This window comes from Gopherus flavomarginatus, chromosome 2 (genome assembly GCF_025201925.1).
Source record: "Gopherus flavomarginatus isolate rGopFla2 chromosome 2, rGopFla2.mat.asm, whole genome shotgun sequence".
NCBI classification, from domain to species: domain Eukaryota; kingdom Metazoa; phylum Chordata; order Testudines; family Testudinidae; genus Gopherus; species Gopherus flavomarginatus.
This window is the reverse complement of record NC_066618.1, coordinates 299,011,731-299,024,519: the sequence shown is the minus strand read 5'-3', so window position 1 is coordinate 299,024,519 and position 12,789 is coordinate 299,011,731. Positions and strand designations below refer to the sequence as shown.

At 46.5% G+C, this 12,789-nt stretch overlaps 2 protein-coding genes across 9 annotated transcripts in view; both read left to right on the top strand.

Moving 5' to 3' along the window:
- Nucleotides 1–2,586, top strand: part of EEF1D (eukaryotic translation elongation factor 1 delta) — a 420,646-nt gene extending 418,060 nt beyond the window's left edge. For all 6 annotated transcript variants that reach the window (XM_050940811.1, XM_050940812.1, XM_050940809.1 and 3 more), the window contains 2 exons: nucleotides 1,238–1,432; nucleotides 2,489–2,586. In XM_050940811.1, the coding sequence (XP_050796768.1) occupies nucleotides 1,238–1,432; nucleotides 2,489–2,527 (234 nt within the window). In that variant the 3' untranslated portion in view covers nucleotides 2,528–2,586. The remainder of the gene's footprint in view (nucleotides 1–1,237; nucleotides 1,433–2,488) is intronic.
- A 7,347-nt stretch (nucleotides 2,587–9,933) lies between these two features.
- Nucleotides 9,934–12,789, top strand: part of NAPRT (nicotinate phosphoribosyltransferase) — a 105,583-nt gene continuing 102,727 nt past the window's right edge. For all 3 annotated transcript variants that reach the window (XM_050940949.1, XM_050940948.1, XM_050940951.1), the window contains exon 1: nucleotides 9,934–10,150. In XM_050940949.1, coding sequence (XP_050796906.1) covers nucleotides 9,940–10,150 — 211 coding nt within the window. In that variant the 5' untranslated portion in view covers nucleotides 9,934–9,939. The remainder of the gene's footprint in view (nucleotides 10,151–12,789) is intronic.

Here is a 12,789-nt window from a genome sequence, read left to right as displayed (position 1 = left end):
AGCCTATATAAGAAAAAGGCACAAAAATCAGGACTGTCCCTATAAAATTAGGACATCTTGTCACCTAGTTACATCTAACTTGCAGACTGCAGCTGCCCTGTGTAGATGATCTGGTGCACAAATTACAGAACCTGTCAGCATGCAGTTGTTTGGATCGGCATTGAGCATTGCATGATGGGATCTGTGAGCTGTTCTGCTCCATATTAAAGATGGCAGTTGCAGATGTTCTGTGGGCTGCAGTTCGATCACCCCTGGTTTGGAAGATCTGTCTTCTGTTGGGGCTTATTTACATGGTCAGTTAGAGAGTAGGAAGCTGGGGTGTAAATCTGTAGCTCTCTAGCCTGCTGTGTGCAATCTGGGCAGGTGGGCCCTGCTACCACGCACTAAAAGTTCCATAGAGCGCTTTCACATACTGCTGTTTCAGTCTTAAAGTGTGACAGGGTAGAGTGTTTTTAAGTTCACACCATGGCTTGCCATGCATGACGTGTCTGTGTGGAAAAGCCCTTGAAAAAACTTGCACCTGTTAGAGTACACATATAGGGAATAAAAGCCTGAAATACAAGCACAGATTAATGATCAGTAAAGCACAAACTCTCTCAAGATGACAATGAAACGAAAGTGTATAGGATTACCCAACACTTCTGGCTAACTATATAAGTGCTAAGTAGTAGTTTTATCAGCTATCAAGGGCTTAGAGTTAGTTCTTGAAGCTGAGACCCTGAGATGGAAGAAGTGACGCATCATTCCAAGAACACTTCCCCCTAGGTATGCAGAATCCAGAGCATCTGCAGTAACTTGGTCTTGCTTCATGCAGAGTCAAACTTGAGAGATGATTCCTCTGGGAAAGGCTCCTTTCATCAGAGAAAGGACTCGTTAACAGAGACCGATGGCAGAACTGGGTGGAAAGAGCTGAATATTGGCACATCACTGACTAGAGCACTGCCTAGCAAATTGGCAGGTACAAGTAGAATTCATGATTTTGTCAGTCTTGTTCTCTGCTGAGCACAGAAGAGTTCTGCCTCGCATCTCCTCACTGCTTTCCTGATCGCAGACCTACAGGGTAGTGTGTTTTAAACCCCTTGTTGCTGTTATATGTATGGAATTGGAATACGTACCACGTTGATCCAGTTCAGCTTCCATTGTTGAGGATTGCAGAATCCACAGCCCTGACGGACAGTCCCACAGCCTAATGCTAGTGTAGGTAAACCTTCTAAGTTCCTTTTTTGTGCTTTGTTAGTGGGACGATGAAACTGACATGGCAAAGATGGAGGACTGCGTCCGGTCCATTCAGATGGATGGCCTGGTTTGGGGAGCCTCCAAGTTGGTTCCAGTGGGCTATGGTATTAAGAAGCTCCAGATCCAGTGCGTAGTGGAGGATGACAAGGTTGGAACAGACATACTGGAGGAGGAGATCACTAAGTTTGAAGACTACGTAAGTCCTCCCCTAGTGCCTTGCAGTGCTTTCAAACACCTGGGCCCTTAAACCCACATCCCAGATTTTGATCCACTTCATGTGTTTGCAGCCTACAATATATTCAGATTCTGCATCATCTAAACTTTCAAGGGTGGGAGGGGACATGAGTTTTTAATCCCCATGTTTGTGAAGATAACCCTGAAAACACGAAGAGTATAAGGATGCTGTTCCAGAGCCTGCAGACAGCCTGAAGCAATAACTTAGAGGTGTGAACCTCCCTCGCCCTTGTACTCATTGGGGTGCCTAGTTCCTGGTGCTTAGTGTGTTGATGCTTCAGGGACAGCAATTCACTATTTTGTGTCTGATTGTTTTAGCAGCCAGGATGGGACATGGATGTGGGATGGAATGAAGTCTACAGCAGAGGTGGAATTGGGACTTATTGTGTGGGGAAGAGAGGAGACCCACAAGGATGAGGACAAGGAGAGAAACAAAGAGCAGAAATAGTGGCAATCCTGAACACTATTTTTTTCCCACTGAGTGGTCCTGAAGATGACACAGCGCATTGACAAATATTAACATAGCCTTTATGTAGTAAATTAACTATCTCCTACCTTTGATCTGTGCAAACTAACCTTTCACATCAGTGAGAGGTTGCTGTGGATTCAGGAGAGTATGCAGTCCTAAAACTATATATCCTGGCCCACAGACCATAATTAAGAATGGAACTTATCCCCTTTCTATAGAGTGAGTCTGAAACCAGTTTTAATTTGTAAGTTCTCTGGGATGGGAACTTTTTCTTGCCATTTGTACAATACCCAGCACAATGGGGTTCTGATCCTGATCGCCATTAATAGTTATATAAGCTCCCAATCCTAAAATATGACCATTCGCAGGACTAATTATTGACTTATTAAAAAATGGTCTTTTAATAAAGGATTGTGCTTTATAAACTTGGGGGTGGTTAGAGCAAACTTCTTCTGTCAAGAAACCACTCCAATAATTGTGCTTTCTGTACATTTTAAATCTCTGGAATGTGTTTTCTGATCTTTAACAGCATTTCTTGTTCTATTTCAGGTGCAGAGTGTCGACATAGCGGCTTTCAACAAGATCTAAGAGCTAACGTTTATCCTTTCTGGAACTGTAACTAATAAAAGGTCAAGATTTTGAGTGCAGGTGGTGTGGGGTGTCTTTCCTTGCAACGTGTGCCAGTTGCACAGGGGATCAGAAGGTGGTAGCCAACATCCCAGGAGTCTCTTGTGCATATTGCTTACAAAACTGCAAAATAGGGGAAAGCCAACTATCATCCCCAATGTCATTGACAAGCTGGTACGACAAGGGGTCCTATAAAATAGCCCAGAGTGAATAGCCACAAATATCATACTTGGCTGTATTTTATGCTTCCACTTCACCCAAGCAGGGGTTAGAACCCATTGTTTCCCTTAGTCTTAAACGGAGTGTACAAACATTAGGTTATAATGTAAGGCTCGTAATTTGTATTTTCCAGACTTTTATAACTGTTAAATTTCATTGTGCTGAGCTTTGGCCATGAAATAGTGAAGAGATTTTAGGGTTTCATTTATTTAGACCTGCTAAAAACAGCTCTAAGTTCAGAAGTTTTGCTGGCTTGTTAAGTAACTTTAAAAAGTAGCTGCCTTTATTCACATTAGCTACTTTAATCATGTTTTAAAAAAAAATCAAATCTTTAACATGAAACTGTCCTTTGAATTTGCCTGCCACCTGCAGAGGTCACACCTCCCCTTATCTCCTTCCTCTGAAGCATCAGAGATGGCCACAGCTGGAGATAGAACATTGGGCAGGGAGGGCCAGGGCTCTGAGGTGGCAGTGAGCACTCTCTCCTCTGAGTGCACAGCTGACTGGTTCTTGCTCACATGCTCAGGGTCTAACTGATCACCACGTATGAAGTTGGGAAAGAATTACCCCTGGTCCAACTGGCAGTGACTTTGGTGTTTTTCACCTTCCTCTGCAGCATGTGGGTGTGGGTCACTTGCCAGCAATATCTGGGTATATCTCATTTAATCATTGCCCTGCCGTTGCAAGGACCTTGGGCACTGGTGTACCTCGGTCCCTTCTAGTCTTTGCCTGTGGCACTAGGTCTAGTCTCCTGTGGGCTTTGGTCTAGTTCCGGTTGTGGTTAGTGTGTAGATGCTGAGTGGCGTTGGTGGCCTATGAGATACCAGAGATCAGACTAGATGACCTAGACCAATGATACCTTCTGGCACTACACTCCGAGTATGACTCTCATTGGACTGTGTGTGACAGGAAGAGCGTAGACTCGGGCTGACTTAGTGTCTGTATTCACACTCTGATATTGCTTTCAGTCACCAAACTGTCCCACAGAATCTCTCTGGATAGTAATTCCATGCCTGAATAACAAGAATATAGCAGTAGGGATATACTGCCGACCACCTGGCCAGGATGGTGATAGGGATTGAAATGCTCAGGGAGATTAGAGAGGCTATTAAAATAAAAAGCTCAATAATGGGGGATTTCATCTATCCCCATATTGACTGGGTACATGTCACCATTGGAAAACATAATCCCAGTCAGGAACCAATCCATGCAACAAACCTCGATGCCAACTCTGCCCACATATCTACACCAGCGACACCATCACAGGACCTAACCAGATCAGCCACACCATCACTGGTTCATTCACCTGCACATCCACCGATGTAATATACGCCATCATATGCTAGCAATGCCCCTCTGCTATGTACATCGGCCAAACTGGACAGTCGCTACGGAAAAGGATAAATGGACACAAATCAGACATTAGGAATGGCAATATACAAAAACCTGTAGGAGAGCACTTCAACCTCCCCGGCCACACTATAGCAGACCTTAAGGTGGCCATCCTGCAGCAAAAAAACTTCAGGTCCAGACTTCAAAGAGAAACTGCTGAGCTTCAGTTCATCTGCAAATTTGACATCATCAGCTCAGGATTGAACAAAGACTGTGAATGGCTTGCCAACTACAAAACCAGTTTCTTCTCCCTTGGTTTTCACACCTCAACTGCTAGAACAGGGCCTCATCCTCCCTGATTGAACTAACCTCATTATCTCTAGCTTGCCTGCATATATATATACCTGCTCCTGGAAATTTCCACTACATGCATCTGACGAAGTGGTATTCACCCACAAAAGCTCATGCTCCAAAACGTCTGTTAGTCTATAAGGTGCCACAGGATTCTTTGCTGCTTTTACATAATCCCAACAGTACATATAAAATGATGGGGTCTAAATTAGCTGTTACCACTCAAGAAAGATCTTGGAGTCATTGTGAATAGTTCTCTGAAAACATCAACTCACTGTGCAGCGGCAGTCAAAAAAGCGAACAATGTTGGGAATCATTAAGAAAGAGAGAGAGAGAATCAAACAGAAAAGATGATATTGCCTCTGTATAAATCCAGGGTACACCCACATCTTGAATACAGTGTGCAGATGTGGTCACCCCATCTCAAAAAAGATAAATTGGAATTGGAAAAGGTTCAGAAAAGGACAACAAAAATGGTTAGAGGTATAGAATGGCTTCTGTACGAGATTAATAAAACTGGGACTTTGCAGCTTGGAAAAGAGATGACTAAGGAGGGATATGATTGAGGTCTATAAAATCATGAGTGGAGTGGAGAAAGTAAATAAGTGTTATTTACTTCTCATAACACAAGAACTAGGGGTCATCGAATGAAATTAATAGGCAGCAGGTTTAAAACAAACAAAAGGCAGTATTTCTTCACACAACTCACAGTCAACCTGTAGAACTCTTTGCCAGAGGATGTTGTGAAGGCTAAGACTATAATAGGGCTCAAAAAAGAACTAGATAGATTCATGGAGGATAGGTCCTTCAATGGCTATTAGCCAGGATGGGCAGAGATGGGGTGTCTAGCCTCTGTTTCCCAGAAGTTGGGAATGAGCGACGGCATGGATCACTTGATGATTACCTGTTCTGTTCATTCCTTCTGGGACACCTGGCATTGGCCACTGTCAGAAGACAGGATACTGGGCTAGATGGACCTTTGGTCTGACCCAGTATAGTTGTTCTTATTGAGAAGTAATGTTATCAATTGAAATAGCCTAACCTAGAAGCAGTGCTGCTATATTAAAAAACTCCCCTTAAAGACTTCTCTTGGGACCTCCTCATAATCCTATGTAATTAACTTACCCCTGAGTCCATACTAGGCTAGTGTACTGACAGCAGAGCCAAACGGATTTTGTAGAAATGTAGGTCTGGAAGGGACCTCGATAGGTCATCTAGCCCAGTCCTCTGTACTGAGGCAGGATTAAGTATTATTTAGACCATTCCTGACAGGTGTTTAACTGGTTCTTAAAAAACCTCCAATGATGGAGATTCCACAGCCTCCCTAGGTAACTTGTTCTGGTGCTTAACTTCCCTTACAGTTAGGAAGGTTTTTTTCCTAATGTCTAATCTAAGTCTCCCCTGCACTAGTTTAAGCCCATTACTACTTCTGTCCTCAGTGATTAAGGAGAGCAATTTATCGCCCATCTCTTTATAACAGCCTTTTATGAAAAGACTTATCACGTCCCCCTTCAGTTTTCTCTTTGCCAGACTAGATAAACCAAATATTTTCAGTCTTTCCTCATAGGTTTTTCTAGACCTTTAATCATTTTTGTTGCTTGTCTCTGGACTTTTTCCATTTGTTCACATCTTTCCCAAAGTGTGATGCCCAGAACTAGACACAATACTGAAGCTGAGGCCTAATCAGGGCTGAGCTGAGCGGAAGAATTACTTCTCATGTCTTGTTTATAACACTTCTGCTAATACATCGTAGAATGATGTCTCCTTTTTTTTTTCTTTTTTTTTTCTTGCAGCAGTGTTACATTGATTCATATATAGCTGATAATCAACTATAGCCTTCAATCTTTTTCTGCAGTACTCCTTCCTAGGCAGTCATTTCCCATTTTATATCTACAATTGATTGTTCCTTCCTAAGTATAGTACTTTGAAATTCAGTATGGACAAATGCATCCTACTTACTTCAGACCATTTCTCCAGTTTATCAAGACCATTTTGAATTCTAATCCTGTCCTCCAAACCACTTGCAACTCCTCTCAGCTTGGTATCGTCCGCAAACTTTATAAATTTAGTTTCTCTGTTACCTAAATGAGTGCTTCATGTTGATCTTGCCATGGAGGTGTGTGGGGCTGTTGAGAAATTATATATCTTCTGTATTTAATGAACAGCCCAATCCTGACAGGTGCCAAGCACCTGTGTCTGTTGATTTCAATGTGGGAATGGGGGTGTTCAACACCTTCATGTTTTGCTTTTGCAGGAGAGCTTGTGTATTTGAGAGCAAAGTCAGCTGTGGAGGGAAGCTTCGGGAAGGGTGTGTTGATGCTCTTGACTCTTTTACTTCAGGATGCAATTACGAACTGAAATCCAGTTGTGGAAGCCTATCTGATCAATGATTGATACATCTGTGTTACTCAGCAGGTATCATCATGAATCCAATGAATGAAAGAGTCCTGTGGCACCTTATAGACTGACAGATGGATTGGAGCATAAGCTTTCATGGGTGAATATCCACTTCATCACAAAAGCTCATGTTCCAATCCGTCTATTAGTCTATAAGGTGCCACAGGACTCTTTGTTGCTTTTTACAGATCCAGACTAACATGGCTACCCCTCCGATACTAGTCTCTAAGTACTAAATGCTCCTTATTGAGCTCTGGCACAGGAGTTGCAGGGAAGGCTCAGAAAAGTAGACCTAGGTGCAGGGAGAGCTCTAGGAAGCAGCAGAGGTGCTGCTAACATGTAGGATGGGGCCAGAATGCAGTGAAGATAAGAGGCAGGTACATTTCAGTCCATGGGTTTCATTTCCTGAAAGGCCTCCTGGTGACTAAACACTCCTTTGCAGGGAGTCCTTTGGTGCTTTTATATCCAAGTGATACTTCTCAAGTGTAAAGGTAGATACACTCCATCTTCCGAAACAAAACTCTGTGGGCTTATAACATTTGCAGATGATGCCAAGCTGAGAAGTGCTTGAAGCACTTTGGAGGGTAAGTTCAGAATTAAAAATTAGCTTGACAAATTGGAGAACTGATCTGAAATCAACCAGATGAAATTCAATAAAGACAAGTGCTAAGCACTTCACTTAGGAAGGAAAATCCAATGTGCAACTACACAATGGGGAATAACTGGCTAGGTGGTAGCACTGCTGAAAAGGAGATGGGGGTTGTAATGGATCACAACCAGAATGCACATCAACATCCTGGGGCATAGTAAGTGGAGTGTTGTATGTAAGACATGAGAGTCAATTGTTCCACTCTGCTCAGCACTGATGAGGCCTCAGCTGGAGCGCTGTCACTTTAAGAAAGATGTGGACAAATTGGAGAAAGTCCAGAGGAGAGTGACAAAAATGATAAAAGGATTAGAAAACCTGAACTATGAAGAAAGAGTGTGTGTTTTTAAAAAAAAAAAACAAAAAAAAAACCATGTTTCAGCTGGAGAAAAGACCTGATAAGTCTTCAGATATGTTCAGGGCTGTTTTACAGAGGACGGGGATCAATTGTTCTCCATGTCCACTGGAGGTAGGACCACAAGTAATGGGCTTAATCTGCAGCAAGGAAGATATAGGTTAGATATTAGGAAAAAAATTCTAACAATGAGGGTAATTAATCTCCAATGGCTTCAGGTAGAGAAGGGGGGATCCCTGTTGGATGTTTTAAGAACTGGTTAGACAAACACCTGTCAGGATTAGTCTAGGTTTATTTGGTACTGCCTCAGCACTGGGAGGCTGGACTTTGACTTCTCAATGTCCTTTCCAGCACCACATTTCTAAGTTTCTATGAAGCTGAAACTAGACAAAGTCAGACTGGAAATATGGTGTAAATGTTTAACAGGTCAGGAGAGGGTAATTAACCTTTGGAAAAACCTTACCCAGGCTCAAGATGGACTCCCACACCCCTGGGAACATGTTTAAATCACAATTGGATGTGTTTGTAAAAAATACTCGTGTTCAAACAGAGGTTAGCTCAGGGAAGTCTTATGGCCTGTTATGCAGGAGGCTGGACTACTAGATGATCTCAATTAATGGACCTATCCTCTGTGAACTCATCTAATTTATTTCTTGAAGTATATAAATGGGTTCAGAATAGAACTGGGCAAGTTCAGGGGGGATAGGTCCATCAAAACCTATTAGCCAAGATGGTCAGGAATGCAACCTCATGGTGTCAATAAACCAATTGGCAGAAGCTGGGACTGGATGATGGGGGGATGGATCACTAGAAATTACCCTGTTCTGTTCATTCCTTCTGAAGTATCTGGCAACAGCTGCAGTCAAGACAGGCTACTGGACAACTGGTCTGATCCAGTATGGCCGTTCTTATGTTCAATGGTATCTTCTGTTCTGATTAAACATCTACTTTGTATGATTAGGAAACAAAGAAGGTAAAGATTTCTTGTGCTGTATTTAGTAGAAGTTTGGCTAGTTTTGTTCTTTGCTCTTGCTAGGGCCTTAGAAGAATTATATACCTGTACAGCTGCCATAAGCAGGTGCCATTCTAACTTTAATAGTTATGTAGCAGGGAATTCAGTCTCTCATATTGCTTGTACTCCCTATATTGCATAAGGCAGTGCACTTGTTTCCTCACCTGTACAATGCAGATAATATTTACCTGGCTCTGGGGAACAGAGGACTTGAATTTCAAAGCTCAGGAACAAACTACAAGTGACAGCTGTTAGTCAGCTTGTTTAATGCGCGACTAGAAGACACCCTGATATTACAATGATGAATGTGGTGTAAGAAAGTCTGTTATAACAGAAGTGTAAGTCCCGTGCACGGTGCCTGGTAAAATGCTGTTTGAGCCTTATGTGAGGGAAGCACCTAGGCCCAGATTCCTAAAAGTATTTAGGCTTAGGGTTGCCAACTTCGTAATATTTAAAAACAGGACACTCCAGCAAGAATGCTGGAACCTCTTTTCTTCCCCCTGAGGACTCACCCCTCCCCTACCTGTTCTCCAGAGGCCCTGCCCAACAATCACTCCTCTGTCCCTCCTCTCTCCTGCCTCCTTCTGCACAGATTGGTAGGGACTTGCCTGCAGCCCTGCCTGAGCAGGAGCTGACGCGGGTGATGGACAGTGCCTCCCTGCCTCCCCCACCCCCAGTATCCAGACTTTGGGTGTCTAGTCAGTAGATTTGACTGGACACTGTCGGAGCCCCTTTTTGAAAACCAGGCACCTGGTCACCCTATTTCGGCTCCATTGATTTCCATGGACGTTTGGAGCCCAAATACCTTTAGGGACCTGATCCCTGAGCCAAGCCATGGAAGGGTGGGCATAGAAGCCACGTGCAGTCCTACAGCCGGCCCGGGGGAGGCGATCACTGCAGCCAAGCCCAGCTGGGAAGGGCGGGCTGCCCCTACCCCCTGTGTCTCGCAAGGGCCAACCCCCACTCGGACTACAACTCCCAGGCGCCCTTGCGGGCTGCGGGGGCTCCCATTGGCTGCAGCGCCCCTCTGCCCCCACGTGATGCTCCAGCTGGTGCCCGGAATGGAGCTGGGGCGGCGGGACTCGCTGGCGCTGCTCACCGACCTCTACCAGTTCACCATGGCCTACGCCTACTGGCGGGCCGGGCGGCAGCGGGAGCCGGCCGAGTTCGAGCTCTTCTTCCGCCGCTGCCCCTTCCAGGGGGGCTTCGCCCTGAGCGCGGGGCTGGGCGAGTGCCTGGCCTTCCTGCGGGGCTTCCGCCTGCGCGAGCCAGGTAGGGCCGTGCCGGGCCGTGCCGGGCCGGGCCAGGGCGGGGGCGGGGAGACAGGAAGAATATGGGGCTGTGCCAGGGAGCGGCAGGCCGGGTGGAGACAGTGGCAGGGAGGATATGAGGCAGTGCCAGGGAGCATGGGGGGGCAGGATATGGGGCTATTCCAGGGAGTGTGTGGGGCAGGTGGGATGGGGACAGTACCAGGAAGGTAGTAGGCACAGGCAGGGTGGGGTAGTGCCAGGGAGCATGGGAGGTCAGGTAGGATAGGGGAAAGTGCCAGGGCATGGGGAGGAGGGGGAGTGCCAGGGTGCGTTAAGGGAGGGCACTGTCAGGAATCATTGGTGTCAGTGCCAGGAAGCTGGAGGGTGGCAGGTGGGGGCACTTGGGACAGTGGCGGGGAGCCCTGGGCGTGGGCAGGGTAGGGGGTCAATGCCAGGGAGCAGTAGGGGCAGAAGTGGCATAGGCATAAGCAGACTAAGACTTAGGGCCTTAAGCAGCTCAAGGCAGCACTTTATTTGCTTTTTTAGTATGTGTTGTGTGAGGGGCTCCCCGGGAGGGCCCCCACAATATTATTCCTGCTTAGAGGCCCCCAGTGGGCTAGCGCCACCTCTGAGTAGGGGCAGGGCTGGGTAGCAAGCAGGGGCAGGGAGCATTCGGGGCAGGTGGAGGAGGGGGTGTTTGTTAGGGACTGGCCATCAGTGCCTCAGAGTTGTAGGGGCAGGTCCAGGTGGCAGGCAATGTTGGGGGTGGGTGGGGCAGGGCCATGGGGCATTGGAGCAGGCAGGGGGTGGGTGGCACAGGGAAGCTTTGGAGGCAGGCAGGGGATGGGTGGGGCAGGGAAGCGTTGGAGGCAGGCAAGGGATGGGTGGCGCAGGGAAGTGTTAGGAGCAGGATGTCAGTGCTGGGGGATTGGTGCTGGGAAAATGACAGGACAGGTTTTGCCTCATGTTGGGGTGAGTTACAAACTTCCTGGGCTTCTACCTGTGTGGCACAAACCGAAGTCACAGCCCTTGTGTTCGCCTCACCTGCCCCGGCAGGGTTCATACTGGGAGGAGGGCATTACTAAGACCCTGTACCATGGCTCCGAGTGTTGCTTGCCCAGGGGGTGGGGGAGCATGGGGCCCTCTTATCTAGGTTTCTAGGTTGTTATGAGGTCACTCCTCCCTGTCATGTGTCAGTGCCACCTTCCTACACTGCCTGCCCTGTGAACTGCCTCTCCCCTGACTCTGAGGCAGGGGTGGCTCTGTGTGTTTTGCTGCCCCAAGCACAGCAGTCAGGCTGCTTTCAACGGCTTGCCGGCATGAGGTCCACCGGTTCCGCGCCTTCAGTGTACCCGCCGCCGAATTGTCGCCGAAACCGCGGGACTGGCGGACCTCCCGCAGGCGTGCCACCGGAAGCAGCCTGACTGTCACCCTCACTGTGACTGGCAGGCCGCCCCCTGTCATAAACAGATAGCTAAGGGTTAATGTCTCTTTCACCTGAAGCACCTGACCAGAGGACTAGTCAGGAAACCGGATTTTTTTCAACTTTGGGTGGAGGGAAGGTTGTGTCTGGGTCTTTGTTGTCTGTCTGCCTGCTTTCTCTGAGCTTTGGAGAAGTAGTTTCTGCTTTCTAATCTTCTGTTTCTAAGTGTAAGGGCAAAGAGATCAGATAGTAAGTTATATGGTTTCTTTTCTTTGGTATTTGCATGAATATAAGTGCTGGAGTGCTTTGATTTGTATTCTTTTTGAATAAGGCTGTTTATTCAATATTCTTTTAAGCAATTGACCCTGTATTTGTCACCTTAATACAGAGAGACCATTTGTATGTATTTTTCTTTCTTTTTTATATAAAGCTTTCTTTTTAAAACCTGTTAAAGTTTTCTTTACTGGGAAATTTCAGGGAAATTGAGTCTGTACTCACCAGGGAATTGGTGGGAGGAAGAAATCAGGGGGAGATCTGTGTGTGTTGGATTTGCTAGCCTGATTTTGCATTCCCTCTGGGTGAAGAGGAAAGTGCTTTTGTTTCCAGGACTGGGAACGGAGAGGGGGAGTCACTCTGTTTGGATTCACAGAGCTTGTGTCTGTGTATCTCTCCAGGAGCACCTGGAGGGGGGAAGGGAAAAAGGATTATTTCCCTTTGTTGTGAGACTCAAGGGATTTGGGTCTTGGGGTCCCCAGGGAAGGTTTTTCAGGGGGACCAGAGTGCCCCAAAACACTCTAATTTTTTGGGTGGTGGCAGCAAGTACCAGGTCCAAGCTGGTAACCAAGCTTGGAGGTTTTCATGCTAACCCCCATATTTTGGACGCTAAGGTCCAAATCTGGGACTAAAGGTATGACACCCCCCTCGGCTTGCCACAGCAGGCACCTGGTTGGTGCTCTGCTGCCTGGAGCCGCCCCTGCTCCAAGGCCAGGTCTGCACTGTAGCAGAGAGATGGTGCGTCGCTATGCTGGCATAATCCCATAGTGCAGCTGAAAGGGGGTTCCAAAGAGGATGGAGCTCAGTTGTTCTCAGTGGTGCAGATGACAGAACAGGGAGCAATGGTCTCAAGTTACAGTGAGGGAGGTCTAGGTTGGATATTAGGAAACCTGTTTCCCTAGGAGGGTGGTGAAGCACTGGAATGGGTTACCTAGGGAGGTGGTGGAATCTCCGTCCTTAGAGGT